General features: G+C 55.7%; 1 protein-coding gene and 1 pseudogene across 1 annotated transcript; both read left to right on the forward strand.

Annotated features, from left to right (window-relative positions):
• Nucleotides 1–1,573: 1,573 nt before the first annotated feature.
• RAB35 (RAB35, member RAS oncogene family) lies at nt 1,574–17,765 on the forward strand. Its single transcript, XM_007528598.3, has 6 exons — nt 1,574–1,757; nt 6,363–6,413; nt 11,952–12,075; nt 15,838–15,962; nt 16,069–16,193; nt 17,626–17,765. Exons 1-6 carry the CDS (start codon nt 1,706–1,708, stop codon nt 17,752–17,754), a joined length of 606 nt encoding a protein of 201 aa, XP_007528660.1. The 5' UTR covers nt 1,574–1,705; the 3' UTR covers nt 17,755–17,765.
• Nucleotides 17,755–19,744, forward strand: LOC107522808 (uncharacterized; annotated as a pseudogene).
• The last annotated feature ends 221 nt before the right edge of the window (nt 19,745–19,965 follow it).

Raw genomic sequence — 19,965 nt, forward strand, 5'->3', positions numbered from 1 at the left:
CCAGCCCTTGCATCTGCTAAGCGATAGATCGCTGGTGTAAAGGCAGGGTGTGCTGGTGAGTTTGCATAAGCACAGAAAATCCACTGCATGACATTATTTATTCAACTTCTTTCATAGGCAGAGAAAGAATGAAAGAGTCCATGGCACCAAAGCTTCCTTCTGTGCATTGGGAACCGGCTCAAAACAGGTTGCACATATGGCAAAGAGCACACTGTCCATGTGACCTATGTTACCAGCTCTCAAAAAACAATTCATTTTAAAGCATTCAAACAAGACAGTAACACAACTTTTATTTATTTATTTATTTATTATTACCAGAACACTGCTCAGCCCCGGTTTATGGTGGTGAGGGGGACTGGACTTGGGACTTTGGAGCCTCAGGCATGAGTCTCTTTGCAGAACCATTATGCTCTCTGCCCCCCCCCCCCTTATTTATTTTTACAAAAGCAGTGTTCAGCTCTGGCTTATGCTGGTGTGAGGGGTTGAAACTGGCATTTAAGAGCCTCAGGCATGTAAATCTTTTGCATAACCACTAAGTTATCGCCCCTGACCCGGTTTAAAAAAACAAAAACAAAACAAAACAAAAAAAAAGGATAAGGAGTGAGTAAGAGGAAACCAGAGCCATAATATGGTATGTGCAGTGCTACGGATGGAACTCAGGCCATTATGCTTGCAAACGAAAAAAGCAAAAACGCTACCCACTGCACCCCGCTTTTGCTTTCGAGCAGAACACTGCTCAGCTCTGGCAACGGGCGGAGCTGGGGGCCGAACCGGGGCCCCTGCAAGCAAATCCTGTGCACTATCGCTGACTTTCTCCGCAGACCTGTCACTTTTTGCCTTTTATAAAGTCAATACTTAGGGACCGGATGGCGGTGCAGCTGACTGAGCGCCCATGTTCCAGTGCATAAGGAACCGGGTTCGAACCCCCGGTCCCCACCAGCAGCCGGAAAGCTTTGCGAGTGATGAAGCAGGGCTGCAGGTGCCTCTGTCTCTCTCCCTATCACTCCCCCCTTCCCTCTCAATTTCTGGTTGCCTCTATCCAGTAAGTAAAGATAATGAAACATTGAAAAAAGAAGTGAAAAGAAATCGGATAAACGGGAACTTTGCAAGAGGGATGGAGAGGCCCGGGGCTGCAGCGAGCAAGGCGGGCGGGCGGGCGGGCTGCGGGCAGTTACTCCGAGCCGGCGGCACGAGCTGGACCCGGGGCCCCGCACCCACCGTCCCCAAGGAGGCGACGAGCCCGGGGTCCCGGGGCTGCACACGGGGGGCGCGGCGCCCGCGCGTGTGGACGACAAGGCGAGCCCGCCCCGGACCGCGGCCCGACCGGAGCCCGCGCTCCCCCGGGGCGGCGAGGAAGCCCAGCCCGCGTCTCTGGGCGCCGCAGCGCGCAGGCGCCATGGGAAGCGCGACGAGGGCGCGGCCGGCGGCGCCTGCGCAGAGCCGATGCCGGCGCTGCGCCTGCGCAGAGGCGGGGCGGGGCGGGAAGGAGGGAGGCGGCGGCGGCGGCGGCGGCGGCAGCGGCGGCGGCGGCGGCGGCGGCGGCTGCTACAGAGGCGGAGGAGGAGGGGGGGGAGCGGAGGGAGGTGTTTCTGTCAGTTCCGGCTGTTTGTTCGGGAAGTGGATCCGCCGCGGCCGGAGCAGCCCGGAGGGAGCTGCGGAACGCGAGGCCCCAGCGACCGCGCCCGCCCGCCCGCGCCCGCCCGCCATGGCCCGGGACTACGACCACCTCTTCAAGCTGCTCATCATCGGCGACAGCGGTGAGGCCCGCGGCGGGCGGGCGGGCGGGACCCGGGGGGTCAGCGTGGGGCCTCTGGCCGCGCCCGCCCGGCCTCCCGCGTGACCTTGGTCAAGTCGCGCGATCCCCGGAGCCGGCCGGCCCCGAGTTCGAGTCCCCGCACCTCCCGTCGCCTCCCTGCGTGACCTTGGGCGCGTCGTTGCGCCTTCCGGGGCCTCGGTGGCTCCCGGGCGCCGCGGGGACCCGCTTCCCGGGGAGGTGGGGAGGCGGGGCGGGCCGCGCCCCCGAGCCTGTGAGCCTGTGAGCCTCGGGGCGGCTGTGAGCGCCGGGACCGGGGCCGAGACCGGACGCCGCGCCTCCCGCCCGCCGGGAATGAATGGGCGGCCTGGGCGCAGACCGCCGGCCGGAGGTCAGGGAGGCCGCCCGGGGGCTTCCCGCGGGCTGAAGGGGCCGTGTCCGGGGCCCGGCTGCTGGCTCGCGGTGGAAGGACCCGGCCTCCGTCCTTCCGGGCGCATCGCAGCCTCGCAGGGAGCGGCCCCGGGACGGGACGCCTGTCCTTCGGGGCTTCGAGGCGGGTCTCTGCACCCCCGGGCCCGGGGCGCCGCCCCGTCCCGTCCCGTCCCGTCCCGCAGCGCGCACGGGCCTCCTGGCAGGGTGGGGCCCCTCCCCGCGGCCACCTCCGCGGCCACCCGGCCCAGGGCGACGGGCAGGGCGACAGGCAGGGCCGCGGCGGCCGCGTCTCCCCGCAGGACCGGAGCGCTCCCGCCGCCCCGCGCGCTGGGCCTTCCGCAGGGCTGCTCGGCGGACGCCCCTCGCACCCGGCAGGGCGTCGCATCCCATCCTGGGCCCGGGGTGCTGTGTCACAGCCGCCGCGGGGACTTGTGCGGGAGCTGGTCGCTGCGCCGGGCCCCCAGACACTTGACTCCGGTGCGGGGACCCCAGGAGCCCGGCGGAGGCGGGGGAGAGGCGGGGGGGGGGGGGGGGCTCGTGTCTCAGGCCGGGCCCGTGGTGTCCCCTGCAGGGGAGGAGAGGAGAGGAGGGGCGGGACGGGTGGCCGGCAGGCTTGGTGAGACCTCAGGGGCGGTAGCCGGGGCCCCTCTTGCTTCCAGCCCGGGGCTGCGGAGTGGTCCCCAGGGAAGTCGGGAGCGCCGGGCCCCAAGCAGCAGCCCCCTGGGCGCCTCTGGTGGTCTTCCTGCAGCTTGTGGCTGAGAGCCGCTCAGCGAGAGGCCCCCCGGCTTCCCTGCTTCACGCAGAGCACCCAGCCCTGCATGCAGAGAGCACCCAGCCCTGCATGCAGAGAGCACCCACCCCTGCACCCAGCCCTGCATGCAGAGAGCACTCAGCCCTGCATGCAGAGAGCACCCAGCCCTGCATGCAGAGAGCACCCACCCCTGCATGCAGAGAGCACCCACCCCTGCATGCAGAGAGCACCCACCCCTGCATGCAGAGAGCACCCACCCCCTGCATGCAGAGAGCACCCACCCCTGCATGCAGAGAGCACCCACCCCTTCACGCAGAGCACCCACCCCTGCAGCTCCCCTCGCTCCACGTGCGGCGGTGGGACAGCACAGCTGAGTCGCAGAAAGGAGCCCGTCCCCTGTGGGTGCTGCGGGTAGGAGGCTGGGGCTTGGTGTCAGCGACCCGGCTGCCACTGGCTCCGAAATGCCTGCGGGTATCTCCTGCTGGCGCTCACCAAGTGCCAGGGCCGGCTTACAGCACCGGCCGGTCCCCGCTGATGTCTGTCGGGCTCAGACAGGAGCTTTTCGCTGAGTAAGCAGACCCGGCGGGCTCCAGGAGGAAGCAGGGGAGCCGCCAGGGCTGAGGGGTGTTGGCGCAGGGCAGAGGCGGCGAGGACCCAGCCCAGGCTCTGTGGGCTCGGCAGGCAGGAAGCCTCTCACGCAGCCATGAGGAAGTGCTGCAGGTGCTGGGTGCAGCCACGCCCCCAGCCTGTCTTTGGGAAGGCAAGACCGGGCTCCCCCACCCCACCATTGACATCCTCAGAAGAGATCAGAGGACCGGGCTGTCTGGGCTCAGACTGGGGGCTGCACCAGGGCTGTCCCCACAGACACTTGTGTGCAGAACTGGTCTTCAGAGGTTCCTGAGGCCCGCTAGCCCACCTGTCCAGACTGTCTAGTGACAAGAGCCCTGCTGCTCACTACAGGTCTCCCCCAGGGAGGTGCTGGAGACTTGGGGGGGAGAGCGCACACGCACAGGCAGGCTAGACAGTAGTGCACATAGGAAGCGCAAGGATCCTGGTCTGAGCCCCCGGCTCCCCACCTGCAGGGGGGAACACTTCGAAGACAGTGAAGCAGGTGTCTGTCTTTCTCTCCCCCTTTCTATTTCCCTCTCCTCTCTCAATTTCTCTCTGTCCTGTCCGATAAAATGGAAAAAATGGCCCCCAGGAGCAGTGGATTCACAGTGCCAGCAGTGAGCCCTAGCGATATAACCCTGGAGGCAAAAAGAGAGAGGAAGAGAGAGGGAAGACAGACACAGATAGACAGATACACACACACACCACAGCACCTAGAGCAAGTGCTTTGAGAGAGACAGCTGGACAGACACACTCACCCACACACTCACCCACCCCACAGCACCAAAGCTTCCTTCAGTGCAGCGGGTCTGAGCTCAGCCCTGGTCTTAGGCAAGGCAAGGCACTATCCAAGTGAGCCATTTCACTAGCCTGAGCCTTTCTGTATATATGTATATTTTAGTTTATTATTATTATTATTTTTAAAGATTTTATTTATTAATGAGAAAGATGGGAGAAAAGAGAAAGAACCAGACATCACTCTGGCACATGTGCTGCTGGGGATCATCGAACTCAGGACCTTATGCTTGAGAGTCCAAAGCCTTATCACTGCACTGTCTCCCAGACCACAGTTTATTATTTTTTACAGGTACTTTAAAAGTATTCTGTTTTTATTTTAATTTTTATTTATTTATTCCCTTTTGTTGTCCTTATTGTTTTATTGTTGTTGTTATTGATGTTGTCATCATCGTTGGATAGGACAGAGAGAAATGGAGAGAGGAGGGGAAGACAGGGGGAGAGAAAGACAGACGCCTGCAGACCTGCTTCACCGATTGTGAAGTGACTCCCCTGCAGGTGGGGAGCCGGAGGCTCCAACCGGGATCCTTAGGCGTCTGTTTTTATTTTAATGAAAGTTATATAAAGAGACAGCATTGGTCGGCTTTGGCCTCATGACACTGAGGCTCGAACTGGGAACCTCAGGCTTACAAACCCAAGGCCCTACCAGCTGAGTGGTCTCCCCAGGTGCTTTTTATTTCACTGTCGTGAAGGTGCCCTAGGCAGTGTGCACCGAAAAAGAGCTTCAGGGGCCTGAGAGGTGGTGAAGTGGCCAGTGATCTCTGGCATTGCAGGTGCCAGAATCATCTTGATCCTCTGCTTCCCCTCCCATCCCTCATAAAGAAAACTTAAGAAAAGAAAGAGCACTTAGCCACTGGAGGAGACAGCCCTGCCTTTCCTGTAGGGCCTCTAGGCCAACCGCTGCACTGGTACTGTCAGCATGGCTGCCACACTGCTATGCTTTCGCATGCTGATTCGTCCCTTCCCAGGTCGGTCCCCCAGCTGGCCTCGGGGGCAGTGGGGCTAGGGAACGGGACAGGTGTACCTGCAGACGAGGGCTCCTGTGTGTTGAAATAAAGGAAAGCCAGGCTTACGTGTCCGGGAACCCACGAGCCAACAGAAGCCACTGCAAGTGGTATGGTCTGAGTGCACATGAGCTGCTGGGCAGACGTGAAAGACATCTGCCCCCCACCCGGGTCTGCCAAGTGGCAGTGCCAGTCCCGGGGAAGGTGGCTGACCCTTCGTTTCCTCACCCCAGCGATCTCCGGGATGCTCTCCGTCTTTGCTCTGCAGCCCCCCATCTTCCAAGTTGAAGCCTCACACTTGATGTGCAGTTTTCTAGGGTCCGTATCCTAGACCCCCTCTGGGGCTGGGATCAATCTCTTGACCTTCCCCCGCTGCTTCTGTCATCTGGTGTCTGCCTCCGGGTTGCCTGTGCCTGGGCACGAGGTCCTTTCTCGTCTCACCTAGGGAATTTGGAAGTAGCTTGTCTTACACCAGGAAGCAGGAGAAGGTCAGGACTCTGGTGGGAGAGGTTGACATGTGGCTGGTTGGGGAGATAGAAAGAAACACTGGGGGTGGGTGATACACACCTGCTAAGCACACATATTACCATGTACAAGGACCCAGGTTCAAGTCCCCATGGGGGGGGTGTGGGGTGTGTGCTCCATAAGCAGTTAAGCGGGTCTGCAGGTGTCTTTCTCCCTGTCTTCATCTCCTATCTCAGTTTCTCTCTGTCCTATCAAAATAAGAAGAGAGAGAAATTATTGAAAGAAACACGCCCCCTGGGGTGAGGTAGCCCACTCAGTAGAGCACGTGTGTCACCAGGCACAGGGACCCGGCTTTAAGCCCCCAGTCCCTCCTCCCTCTCCTGTTTCTCTGTCTCTACCCAACAAATTAAAGTAAATATTAAATACGAAAACGAAATGCTGGGGAGAGAGAGATGGGTCCTGCATTGCTTCCGGTGTCTGCTCTCTGGAGCAGGACTAGGGCTGGCGTGAGGAGGCTTGCTCCTCCTCTCATCTTCTGCCTTCTCTCCTGCAGGTGTTGGCAAGAGCAGTTTGCTGTTACGCTTTGCAGACAACACTTTCTCAGGTGAGTTTCCTTGGGGGCACTGGGGAGGGGTCAGCTTCGATGTCCTTCTTTTCCCTGGTGACACTACACTTAGCCTCCTGAAATGCCCCTGTTCTGACTGCCAGATAGGAAGGAGGGTGGAGGGAGGCCCAGGACAGAGGTCTCTGTGGTTTCTTAGTCTTTCTTGGTCAGGTAATTCTTTGCTGGTCCATTTTTCCACTTATAAATTCCTCAACATTTATTATTTTTCTTTAATATTTATTTATTCCCTTCTGTTGCCCTTGTTGTTTTATTGTTGTAGTTATTGTTGTTGTGTTGGATAGGACAGAGATGTGGAGAGAGAAGGGGAAGACAGAGGGGGAGAGAAAGATAGACGCCTGCAGACCTGCTTCACCATTTGTGAAGCGACCCCCCTGCAGCTGGGGAGCCGGGGGTGGGGGGGCTCGAACCGGGATCCTCACACCCAGTCCTTGTGCTTTGTGCCACGTGCGCTTAACCCACTGCGCCACCGCCCGACTCCTACTTTTTTTTTTTTTTAACCAGAGCACTGCTCAGCTCTGGTTTATGGTGGGGTGAAGGCTTGAACCTGGGACTTCAGAGCTTTAGGCATGAGTCTGTTTGCTTAACCAGTATGCTGTTTACCCCCGCCTGTATGTTTATTACTTAGAATCAGAGTATCATTGGCACAGGCATTGCTAGGGATTGAACTCAGGACCACATGCTTGAGAGTCTTGACTCTTTGTACCACCTCCTGGACATGCCTCAACACTGAAAAGTTAAAAATCAAAACAAAAACCGCATACAAGTTAGCACATGCTTTCATAAAATCCCAAACAGGAAGATGTCAATGAAGTGGGAAATGAAAGCTGACCTTTCACCTGTGCTGCATATCTTTCTGGTCTTTCTCCTCAAACTCCACATGTGCTCATCTAGCACCTGCCTGCCCCTTACCAAGGCCACCTTCCACGGCACTTACTGCCGCTGAGGGGCTCCCTGGGCTGTGCCTGTCTGCACGGCACTCACAGCGCCCACCGACAGGCGCGGTGCTGCCTTCAGGGAAGCTGCCTTACTCGGATGCCCTGTGTGTCTGTCCTTAGCATGCAGTTGGAAACCTTCTAGGTGCTGAAACTTGATTCAAAGGAACTAAACTGTGGGCTGGGGAGATGGCATAGTGGTGATGCAGAAAGCCTCAGCCTGAGGCTCCAGGGCGCCAGATTCAGTACCTGCACCCTACCATAGTCAGAGCAGAGCAGTACTCGGGTAGCAAATAAGCTAAAAAAAAAAAAAAAAAAAAAGCATTGATACTGCAGTACTGCAGATTAGCTAAACTGACAGAGGTTGAGAGGGGCCCTGGCGAGCGCTGAGTGGGGCTGCCTTTCTCCCTTGTGCTGACTAGCAGGCAGGAAGCACCATCCCATTTTAATTTTATTTCCCTGACGTAGGGTCAGGTGGGCCGTGTTTACATTTGTTGGATACATCAGTTCACTACAGAGGCTTCAGGGTCGCTTGGCTGAGGTGGGACAATCTGGAATTTCCTATGGCTTGAAGGACCGGCCACAATTAGGAAATGATTGCACAGCTTATTAGGACGTGAGTAATGTCTATAGTAGAAAGGAGGGCTGCCTGCGACACCACTGGTGGGGGTGTGCGGTGAAGAGCTGTCTTCTCTGTGTGACCCTGACTGTGACTAGGTTTCAGCCCACCTGTGCAGTGGCAGCTCTCCCACAGAGCTGAGGTCTGGGCGGCAGGGTGCCAGGACTAAGTACGTTCCCAGCAGGAACACCCACCCCTCTCCATTGTGTGCTGCCAGGGTTATGTTTAAAAAATAGTTTTCAGTATGTATTTATATTACTTTTTGGTTTGATTGGACAGAGAAATTGAGAGGGAAGGGAAGAAGGGGGTGGGGGAGAGAGACACCTGCAGCCCTGCTTCACCTGCTGTGAAGTTTCCTCACCCAGGTGGGAAGCCCAGGGGCTTGAACTCAGGTCCCTGAGCATGGTAACATGTGCTCTCAGCTGGTTGTGCCACCACTGGCTATTGTTGGGGCTTTGTACCTGCTCTCCTGTTCCCAGTGGCTTTTTTTTTTTTTTTTTTTTTGATAAAAAGAGATACAAAGGGGAGTCGGGTGGTAACACAGCGGGTTAAGTGCAGGTGGCACAAAGCATAAGGACCTGCGTAAGGATCCCGGTTCAAGTCCCGGGCTCCCCACCTGCAGGGGAGTCACTTTACAGGCGGTGAAGCAGGTCTGCAGGTGTCTGTCTTTCTCTCCCCTTCTCTTTCCCTCCTCTCTCCATTTCTCTCTGTCCTATCCAACAATGATGACATCATTAACAACTACAACAATAAAACAACAAGGGCAACAAAAGGAAATAAATATTTTTTTAAAAAGATTTAAAAAAAAAAGAGAGCTACAAAGACCCTTGCAGCACAGTTCTACCACTTGTAAAGCTCCCCCTGCAGGTGGGCACCAAGGGCTTGAATACAAGTGCTCACACACGGGAACTTATGCGCTGCACCCTGCCTGCTGCTGTTTTCTTTACAAGAATGATCACTGGAGGGCCCCAGTGGTGGCACACTTGGCCGAGTGCATGCTGAGTTGCCATGTGCAAGAAGCTGGGTTCAAGTCCCTGGTCCCCTGGAGAGGAGAAGCTTCACAAGCAGTGAAGCAGGCCTGTAAACGTCTGTCTTCCTCCGTCTCAGTTTTTGTCTCTATCCAGTAAATGAATAAGTAAAAGACTTTAAATTTTCATTTATTTCGCCTCCAGGGTTATTGCTGGGGCTCGGTGCCTGCACTCCGAATCCACTGCTTGTTTTATTGTTGTAGTTGTTGTTGTTGTTGATGTCGTTGGATAGGACAGAGGGAAATGGAGAGAGGAGGGGCAGACAGAGGGGGAGAGAAAGACAGACACCTGCAGACCTGCTTCACCGCTCGTGCAATGACCCCCTGCAGGTGGGGAGCCGGGGCCTCGAACCGGGATCCTTACGCCGGTCCTTGTGCTTTGCACCATGTGGCTTAACCCGCTGCGCTACCGCCCGACCCCCAACTTTTTAAATTTTGTAATGGTTCCCAACGTGCAGCTTCTCATTAAGCTAAAAGCGTTCTTCTTCCTCTTTATGTCACTGTTGGCCCATCCTGTCAGCTCTCAACTCCCGGGCGCTGTCTTCTGGTGGCTCAGCCTCTGTTTCCACCCCCAGTAGCTTAGTTCAGACCATCGCTGGTCTGGCCTGAGCATTAGATCAGCCGCTGCCCGCCCCACCCCGGGCTGGGCTGTGGACGCCGCTCACCAGCCGCAGCCTCTGGCAGGCTCTTGTCCCCGCTTCCAGACTGCAGCGTCCCCCTCGTACGCGCAGAGTTCAGAGGAAGGCTGCTTCACTTGGGCCTGTGAGTTCTGTTGTGCGGTGTGGGCGGCTGTCTGTGCACGGAAGGATGTTGAACATGGCTGTCCCTGTGGCGACAGCCAAAGGTGTCTCCAGACACTGCCCTCTGGAGGGGGGACACAGTCATGTCCAGTTGACACGCACTGGCCTTCCTGATCTGTTTGCTGAGGACTTGGTCAGCTTCCTTTCTTGTGCTGCTTGCTCATGCTTTTGTTTTACCCCCCACCCTCATCTGTTTACTGGGTGCTGGAGTTAACCAGTCCTCGTGGGGGCCAGCTGTGCCTTGCTCTCGGAATGTGTGCTCTCTCTGTGGCGTCTTTCCTCCTGCTAGCTCAGCCTTTGAAATCAAACTTACTCTTTCGAGCCAGGCCCAAATGTGACTTCCTCCCAGAAGACTTCCTTGAGCTCCACCCACCTTGAACTTTGACCTTTACTGTACACTGCACACTTGTCTGTGTGCTTGTCTGCTGCGCGGTGCTTTGCAGGCTCCAGTTGAAGAAGTGAGCTCTTAAGAGGCTGGACCTCTGCAAGCCTGGAGTGACTGCTACCCCTCCCCACATGAGCCCCCACCCCATCTCACACACAGTGCAGCTCTTGGCTGATCAAAACTCTTGAGTGCTGCCTTGTCACACGTAAGAGAAAGTCCAGACTCTTGCAAATGTCACGGATGATCCACCCTCCCCCAGCCCCATGCTCTGCACACACCGTAGCTTCCTACTGCCTCTTATTGCAGTACCGGCTTTCAAACCACAGGCGGCACCTGGTGTGTGTTAGGAATGTTAGGGCAGTCTACCCAGCCATACTTTTTAAATTAATTAATTAATTTTTATTATCTTTATTTATTTGATAGAGATAGCCAGAAATCTAGAGGGAAGGGTGGGATAGAGAGAAAGAGAGAGAGAGACGCCTACACCACTTCTGAAGCTTTCCTCCTATAAGTGGGGACCGGGGACTCAAACCTGGGTCCTTGCACATTGTAACATGTGCGCTCAACCAGGTGCACCAACACCCGGCCCCTGTTTAAAAATTTTTTAAATATTTATTTATTAAATTAATTAATTTATTTTTAAGGCAGTTATTGTTGTCATCATTGTTGGATAGGACAGAGAGAAATGGAGAGAGGAGGGGAAGACAGAGAGGGGGAGAGAAAGACAGACACCTGCAGATCTGCTTCACCACCTGTGAAGCGACTCCCCTGGAGGTGGGGAGCTGGGGGCTCGAACTGGGATCCTTACGCTGCCTCTTTTTTTTTTTTTTTAACATTTATTTATTCCCTTTTGTTGCCCTTGTTGTTTCAGTTATTATTGTTGTTGTTGGATAGGACAGAGAGAAATGGAGAGAGGAGGGGAAGACAGGGAGAGACAGACACCTGCAGACCTGTTTCACTGCCTGTGAAGCTACTCCCCTGCAGGTGGGGAGCCGGGGGCTGTTTTTTTTTTTTTTTTTTTAATTGTTGCAGTTATTGTTGTCACCATTGGATAGGACAGAGAGAAATGGAGAGAGGAGGGGAAGACAGAGAGGGGGAGAGAAAGACAGACACCTGCAGACCTGCTTCACCGCCTGTGAAGTGACCCCCCTGCAGCTGGGGAGCCGGGGGCTCGAACCAGGAGCCTTAAGCTGGTCCTTGCGCTTCACACCCTGTGCGCTTAACCCACTGTACTACTGCCTGACTCCCTATACTTTTTTTTAAATAGAGGCCCAGCGGACAGAGTGCTGGACTTCCAATCATCGGTTGTAAGCTTGATCCCCAGCATTGCATGAGCCAAAGCGATGACCCAGTTCTCTTTCCTTTCTCCATCTTTTTCTCGTTAATACATCCTTATAAAATGTTTTGAATAGTGGCCAGGGAGGTAGATTAATGATAAAGCACAGAACTTGCGTGTGTGAGGTCCTGTGTTCAGCCTCTGGCCCCACACCGCTGGAGTGATGCTCTGGCTTCTCTTGGTTACTAGGAGGACTAGTTAGTACTCTGGCGTGCTGTTGCCGGACTGCATTTGGGACCCCGTGCTTGCAGGGGGCACCCTCCCTGCCGCTGATTCACGGGCGCCTGCGCGCTCTGCCAGCCACACGGCCTTTGTGGCGCTCACTCTTCACTGTGAGACTGTCTTCTTGGTGCTGTTGACAGCTCATCTCAGAGTGGGCTCTGCCCCAGTAGGACTGTTAAAATGTGTGTTTGTGCAGGTAGCTACATCACCACAATTGGAGTCGACTTCAAGATTCGGACGGTGGAGATAAATGGGGAGAAAGTGAAGCTGCAGATCTGGGACACTGCTGGCCAGGAGCGCTTCCGAACCATCACCTCCACGTGAGTCAGCCTGCTGCGTCGTGGTACAAATGTCACTCAGCTTCTGAGGCTGAGAGGAGGCGAGCTCATTGCCGGCTGCCGCTGGTGGTGGTCAGCCGAGGCCTTCCTCTCCCTGGAGCAGGAGAGGGGCCTGGGGGTGTGGCCGTGGCCAGTCTGCCCACCGGCCTCCGGTTCCCCTGTGAAGTGCGACGGTGGTGGTTGTGAGCAGCTGGCCAGGCATGGCGAGAGGGACAGTGACAGCTATAGGTGTCCGTTAGAGCAGCTGGGGTCACCTGCTGGGCCTCCCACCCCTCTCCCCTGATGTCTTGGAGGTGGTCTTTCTGCGGGAGGCCGTGCAGGTCACTGGGTTAGTTGGCAGCGGCAGAAGCGGGGAGCTGCGGTGAGGTGAGGGGAGCCCCGAGCTCCACAGCAGCGTGTGGAGAGGGAGCCGGCTCTGCCCAGTCGCTCGCTGCCTCAATGGTGGGACAGGCAGGCTGCCCCCCGCCCCCAGCAGCTCCTCTGAGCGGGGCTAAGAGGAAGGCCCCGGCCGAAAGCCCTTCCGTCCCACTCGTGGACACGGGGTGGTGTGTGCGCGGGTGCTGCACAGCTGGCGGGGCCTGAGGGCTGGGCCTCCGCCGCCAGCCTTGTAGTGAGGGTACCGTGCCCCCAGCTCTGCTCGGGGCCACGGCGAAGCCAGCTGCCGGGACGCGCTGTGTGTGAGGGTTTCAGGGCGGCGGGAGCGGCTCTGGCTGTGAGCACGTGCTGACCGTGTTGCCCGTTTCCTGTCTGGGTCCGATGGAGAGAGGAGTCTGGGCGAGGTTAGGAGTGTGTTCCCTTCAAGGTGTACTATGTGCCCGGCCCGAGTCTCATGTTAAAGAGAGACTGAAACTGAGCCATGTGAGAACCTGCTTCAGCCCCCTCCCTGCCGCGGTGGGTTTGGGTGGAGGTGTGAGGGGTGCGACAGGTGGGCTCTCACTGGGAAGTGGTGATGCCCACTTGCCCCACACACCAGGTTGCCATGAATATAAACAGGGTAGGACCGGGGAGGGGGCTCAGCCAGAGAACGTGGGCCTTTTTTTATATATTTATTTATTTTCCCTTTTGTTGCCCTTGTTGTTTTTCATTGTTGTAGTAGTTATTATTATTATTGTTGTCATTGATGTCGTCATTGCTGGATAGGATAGAAATGAAGAGAGGAAGGGAAGACAGAGAGGGGGAGAGAAAGACAGACACCTGCAGACCTGCTTCACCGCCTGTGAAGCGACTCTCCTGCAGGTGGGGAGCCGGGGGCTTGAACTGGGATCCTTATGCTGGTCCTTACTACTGCCCAACTCCCCCCCCTTTTTTTTTTTTTTTTTAATTAGGAGGTTAGTGGTTTACAGTGCAGTTAGTTATGGGCACATGGCTACAACTTCCCATCTCACTGATAGGTGTCTGCAGAACTCTCACACCCATCATCATGAACCAGGACCCCAAAGCCCCTCTCCCCCCACCCCCTTTCCCTGACCTCCTTCCCCAGAATGCTTTGGTGTAATACTCCCAACCAGTTGAAGTTTTATTTGGTGCTTCCCCTTCTGTTGTTATTTTCTGTGAGTGAGATCGTTATTCATCTTCCTGGCTCATCTCACTTAGTAGGATTCCTTCAAGCTCTGTCCAAGATGAGGTATAGTAGTATTCCATTATGTATATGTACTACAGTTCTCTTTATAATTAAAAAGAAGATTTATTTGGAGACAGGAAGACAGAGACACTTGCAACACCTGCGCTCAGCCAGGTGCACCATATACCACAGCTTTTTTTTTTTTTTTTTTACATTATTATTGGAGAGAGAAATTGAGAGGGAAGGGAAAGGGAGAGACAGACAATACCTGCAGCTCTGCTGCACCACTTGTGAAGCTTTTCCCCTGCAGGTGGGGGCCAGGGGCTTGAACCTGGGTCCTTGAGCACTTAAATAACTGTAACATGTGCTCAACCAGGTGTGCCACCACCCAGTCCCTAAAATAAATTTTTGAAAGATTAGAGAGAGGGAGTTGGGTGGTAGCGCAGCAGGTTAAGCGCAGGTGGTGCAAAGCACAAGGACCAGCATAAGGATCCCGGTTCGAGCCCCTGGCTCCCCACCTGCAGGGGAGTCGCTTCCCAGGCGGTGACGCAGGTCTTCTCTCTCCGTTTCTCCTATCTTAATGACAACATCAATAACAACGACAATAATAACTACAACAACAATAAAAAACAAGGGCAACAGAAGGGAGTAAATTAAAAAAATACAAACTAATGTATTTCACTGTCGACTGTACACAGTTCTCAGGTCCCCTGGGAGAAAGCAGAGTGACAGCCTGGGGTGTGCCTGGTGGGATTAAGAAGCGTGTAGCCCTGTCACCCTCCCCTCTTGGGGTCAGGTCCCATTTGTCCTGAGCCACTTAGACGGAGAAGAAGGACTACATGCCTCTTCCTAGCTTCAGGCCTGCATCTCTTTTGGGGGGACGTGGGGAGACTGGAGGCACCTTCGTCAGCACAGCCAGGCAGCTCCCAGTCACCTGCAGGGGCGTGCGGACTGGATGCAGACCCTGGCAGGGCTCCACAGCCAGCGCACCTCCTGGGAGGCGGTTTGCTATGCTGAGGAGAGAAAAAGCTTTGTGAGCTCAAGCGAGCTCATCTGGGAGGGCAGGCACCTGGTTTTCCATGAGTGTAATGCAGGTTCGAGCCCAGCTTCCCCCGCACTGGAGAGAGCTTCAGTGCTGTGGTGTCTTAAGAAAGTGGGCTTGGAGCAGTGAAGCCCTAGCAACAAAAACCTTTTGATCAAGTAGTATGTTGAATCCAAAACGGCCTGAATTAAAATCACTTTTGCTGGTGAAACAGCTCTCTTGGATGGTGCCCTGCTTTGCCCCGTGTGAGCCAGGTTTGAGCTCAGCCCCCACTACATAGAAGGAAGCTTAGGTGCTGCGGTTTCTTTCTCCCTGCCTCTCTAGCAGAAACCCACGGACTCACAAAGCCATTTGTATCTCGTGGCCAGGGAGGCAGCTTAGTGGGAGAATCCCGCAGGACTTGCGAGTGGGAGGCTCCAGATTGCATCTGACATGCATGAGCTGGAGCGACGCTCTGGCTGTATCATAAAAGAAGTCTTTAAAATAATTAAAGCCGGGGACTGGGCGGTAGCGCAGTGGGTTAAGTGCACATGGCATGAAACACAAGGATCCAGGTTCGAGCCCCTGGCTCCCCACCTGCAGGGGTGGCTTCACAGGTGGTGAAGCAGGTCTGCAGGTATCTTTCTCTCCTCATCTGTCTTCCCCATCTCTCTCGATTTCTCTGTCCTATCCAACAACAGCAGTAATGACAACAATAAGGACAAAAAATGGGGGGCAGGAGAACAGCCTCCAGGAGCAGTGGCTTTGTAGTGCAGGCACTGAACCCCAGCGATAACCCTGGAGGCAAAAAAAAAAAAAAATTTAACATCTCGGGGCCAAGGTGGTGGCACACCTGGTTGAGCACACGTTACAGTGTGTAAGGACCCAGGCTTAAGCCCCCTGGCCCCCACCTGCAGGGGGAAAGCTTTGCGAGTGGTGAAGCAGGGTTTCAGGTGTCTCTCACACCTTTCCCTCTTAGTTTCTGGCTGTCTCTACCCAATAAAATAGATAAATCACTTAAAAGGAACACAAGAACTTTAAAGTTGGTGGGCTCTGACCTGTCATCCCAGGCCTGAGGGAGATGCTGGCCACTGTCCTGAGGTGGGCAGGGGCTCCTCTCGTCCTGGCAGAGAGCCTCTGATGCAGACACTGGCCCTTACAGGTATTATCGGGGGACCCATGGGGTCATTGTGGTTTACGATGTCACCAGTGCCGAGTCCTTTGTCAATGTCAAGAGGTGGCTTCACGAAATCAACCAGAACTGTGACGACGTGTGCCGGATATTAGGTGAGGCTGGTCCCCAGGGGTGGGGGGGAGCGGGGGTGGGGGGCTGAGGGAGGGGTGCTCTTGCCAGGTTGGGCTGACCTCGGGCTGACCTTGCTTTGCCTTGAAGTGGGGAATAAAAATGATGACCCCGAACGGAAAGTGGTGGAGACAGAAGACGCTTACAAGTTTGCTGGACAGATGGGGATCCAGTTGTTTGAGACCAGTGCCAAGGAGAACGTCAACGTCGAAGAGGTGAGGCCTGGCAGGGGACCCAGGGGGGTTGCACAGAGTGTCCTGGTACCTGCTGTCTGTTGAGTGCCAGCTGTGTGCTGATACCATGCTAGGCCCTTTAAAGGTACCAGCTAACATTTCAGTGGGCCTGAGGTAAATTATTTTCAATAGGGAAACTGAGGTTCTAACTTTAGGGCTTAGCCTGTAAGCAGCTGAGGCGCATCCTATCTGTCCACAATCACAGCCACCCCTGGCTGCAGGCGCCCAAAACTGCAGGCTTCTGCCCCACCCCACCCCACCCCACCCCAGCTCCTAGGGCTGCTCGGCCCCCGCAAGTGTGGGTAAGCCTCCTGTCCAAGGCCGCGTCCCCTTCCTTCTGGGCTTGCTCTAAAATGGGGGGGAAGAAGAGACCTCTTGCCACAGACTCATGCTGGTGCCAGTCACAGTCCCCAGCATATGGAGTCCAGGGCAGCTGCCCCCCCCCCACACACCCCACACCCAGAGCAGGACTGCACAGCGGTGGGGAGTGCACTCCCTGGCCAGCTAGGATGACACACGCCCATGTGATGGGGTGCTGACTCACTAGGCTCCCCCCTGTTCTGCAGACGGGGCAGCTGGGAGGCCATTCTGGGTTGTGAGCAGTAGGTGAAGCAAGTCTGTGTAGTACCCGGTGCGCAGTGTGCTCGGCAGAGGTGGGCTCGGCCTTCTGTGCTCCTCGGCAACACTACTGGTGGGCAGAGGCTGGCGCCGTGGGCCAGGAGGGGGCCCTTTCACTGTATTCTGGCGTCGCCAAGAGCCCTGGGGTGGCCTGGGGAAGATGCGAGGCAGGATGTGCAGTGAGTTGATAAAGTAGGCGGCCTCAGTTTCTTTTTCTTTCTTTTTCTTCTTTTTTTTTTTTTTTTTTTTGCCTCTAGGGTTATCGCTGGGGCTCTGTGCCTGCACTGCAAGTCTACTGCCCCTGGCGGCCATTTTTTCTTTTTATTGGGTAGGACAGAGAAATTGATAGAGGGGGAGAGAGATAGACAGACACTGCAGACCTGCATCACCGCTTGTGAAGTGACCTCCCTGCAGGTGAGGAGCCGGGGGCTCGAACTGGGACCCTTGTGCAGATCTTTGTGTTTAACCCAGTGTGCCCCGACTGGCCCCTGGCAGCCTCAGTTTCTTCACCCTGCCACCAGAGCAGGGGTGCCTGTGTCTTCTCAGATTTCAGCCGAGGGAAAGAGGTTTTTATCTATTGAAAAAGTTGAACAGTCTCCGAGGCACGGCTCCCGAGTCCCTGGTGTTCCTTTGTAACTTTTAAATAACACAGCTCATTTGCACCCTACCCTTTCACTAGAAAGGGCCCGGGGACAGTTCAGGAGTAGAAACGGGAAGCTTGACCCAGGGAGGTGGCACAAGCCCCTAGGGCCCTCGCCCAGCTCTGAGGCCCACCCCACCTCCTTCGTCTTCGCAGATGTTCAACTGCATCACAGAGCTGGTCCTCCGAGCAAAGAAAGACAATCTCGCCAAACAGCAGCAGCAGCAGCAGAACGACGTGGTGAAGCTCACGAAGAACAGCAAACGAAAGAAACGCTGCTGCTAACAGCCCCGCCCACTGCAGACTGCACTGCGGCGCGGCACAGGTCGGGGGACAGTCTCAGCTCTGTGCCGGTATTTAAAGAATTCTCTCCGTTTTTTGTATCCGGAGGCGCCATCAGCACTTCCTCCCTTCCCCCTTGAGTGCCAAGAAGGTGTTGGACAAGCCTGCCCTCCCTTCTGGTGCCCCTGCCCCCTGGCCAAGGCACCTGGGCCCGGCGAGGATGCTGCCAGCTGAGTGGATTGACTACCAGATTTTTGTACATAATGTGTATCGCTTTAACCAGCCACGGCACCGTCACCCTCATCCCACCGGCTTTTGCCTCCTTTAATGCCAGCCTGCTACAACAGACCCTTCCCTACCTGGCCCACCCACCTTACTGCCAGTCTGGGCTGGTGGACTCCGTTATGCATTCTCTCCTCCAGGGTTTTGACACCCAGGGTCTCGCTCTTCTCCACAGTCTGTTCCTAGGTGGTTGGTTCCCTCCATCTCCTGCCCAGGAGCCGTTCTGGCATCTAGGGAAACCTGGCCTTGAGGAAGGCCTGATTCACTCTTTGGTCCCAGAGGGAGTCACTCCTGTTCTTTGGCCAAGACTTGTCTAGCCTTCTAGATGCCTCTGCTACAGACCCATGGGAGTCATGGCTTCGAATTTAGACCAGACGATTTCAGTTCCAGTGGAAAGCTAGGCGCGCCGGTGCAGAGACAGGGTTTACGTGGGGCTGAGCAGAGATTTTTTTTAACATCAAATGAAGCCAATCAAACGGATCAAGTTCCCTTTCTCTGAGGATTGGTTGGCACAGCAGCAGCAGTTGTGGCCTCTCCACTTTGGGTCCAGTGTTTTTAGGAAAACTGAGTGGCTCTCTGTCATAGTGGCTCTTGGCAGAGTGGCTCTGCCCTCCTGACTGCTGCTTGATGGGAAATAAGGACCTCTCGCCCGTGTCTGTTGGCTCAGGGCTTCCATTGTGTGCTTGCTTCTCTGATGAGACACCTACCTGGGTGTGGGCAGCTTGGGGGCAGCCCGGTGGCAGCCAGGGGTCACTGGCAGCTGGTGCACAGAAGTGGTCTAAGGGTTTTTTTTAACAGATGGGAAGGACTTTGGGAGGGTCTCAGCCAGTTTTGCCTACCCTGTTCCCTGGAGGATAAACCAGGGTCATCTGCACTTGATTCCTGTCCCTCTTGGGACACTTAACCTTTCCCCTAAAAGGATCACGTAACCTGGAAATAACTTATTTCAACACCGTGCCGTGTTTTATGAGATTTTTTTCCCCTTGGCAGTTTCCAGGCCAATCCTGATTGGACAATCACATCACCGATCACACTGCAGATTCTCCATGTTAACCCTGTTGGTGGCTTTTCACTCCGTGAAACAGCTGGGGGTTTCTTCTCAGCTGTCTGTCCATGTCCCCAAACTGCCAAAAGCCCAAGATTCTGTGGCAGGCCTTCCCCTTGGAGCCTGGGGTGGAGTGCGGAGCTCTGTGGCCTGGGAACTTGGTGCTGTGGAAGGTGGTTGCGGGGCTCAGGACCAGAAGCAAGGTCTCTGCCCACGGAACTGTCCTAGATGGATGGTCGTGGGGCCTTGGTGGGGGGTGTGCAGAGCTTGGGGATCCTGGGTGTGGGGTGGTGAGTTGACGCTCGGCTTTCAGGTGACACCAGTATGGCGGTGCTTGCAGATTCAAGCAATAACGGGTGGGGTGGGTCCTGGAAGCTTCTGGCCCAGGCTGGAAGTCACCATGGCTTCTGGCAACTGGACACCAAAGCCCAGGTGGCGAAGCGACTGGCGATAGGGTGGTGCCTGCTCTGCTGAGTGTCACACGCATGAGTGGGGGTGAGGGAGGGGGAACTCAGTGCTGGAGCGACATTCTGGTGGACCTGATGTGAAATTCCTGCCGAACAATAAAACTTTTAAATGGTTTGCTAGGAATATTTCTGTATTGAAAGTTTCTAATTATGCTTTTTAAAAAAATACTAAAAATAAAGGTTCAAACTGCCAAATTTCCTTCCAGGGTCTGTTTCCTCTCCTCTAGTCCTCTGGGCAGGCCGCCCCGTCTGCCTGCTGCCCCCATGTGTCCACTTTAAAAAAATTTTTTGGGAGTCGGGCTGTAGCACAGCAGGTTAAGCGCAGGTGGCGCAAAGCACAAGGACCCGCATAAGGATCCCGGTTCGAACCCCGGCTCCCCACCTGCAGGGGAGTCACTTCACAGGCGGTGAAGCAGGTCT

Source organism: Erinaceus europaeus, chromosome 6 (genome assembly GCF_950295315.1).
Source record: "Erinaceus europaeus chromosome 6, mEriEur2.1, whole genome shotgun sequence".
In the NCBI taxonomy this organism is placed as follows: Eukaryota; Metazoa; Chordata; class Mammalia; order Eulipotyphla; family Erinaceidae; genus Erinaceus; species Erinaceus europaeus.

What these genes read in the sequence shown, in the direction of transcription:
- RAB35 (XM_007528598.3), top strand. Translation starts at nt 1,706, where the DNA reads ATGGCCCGGGACTACGACCACCTCTTCAAGCTGCTCATCATCGGCGAC. An exon ending in TGCAGACAACACTTTCTCAG is followed by an intron (nt 6,414 to 11,951) that starts GTGAGTTTCCTT and finishes GTGTTTGTGCAG; the next exon opens with GTAGCTACATCACCACAATT. An exon ending in CGACGTGTGCCGGATATTAG is followed by an intron (nt 15,963 to 16,068) that starts GTGAGGCTGGTC and finishes TTTGCCTTGAAG; the next exon opens with TGGGGAATAAAAATGATGAC.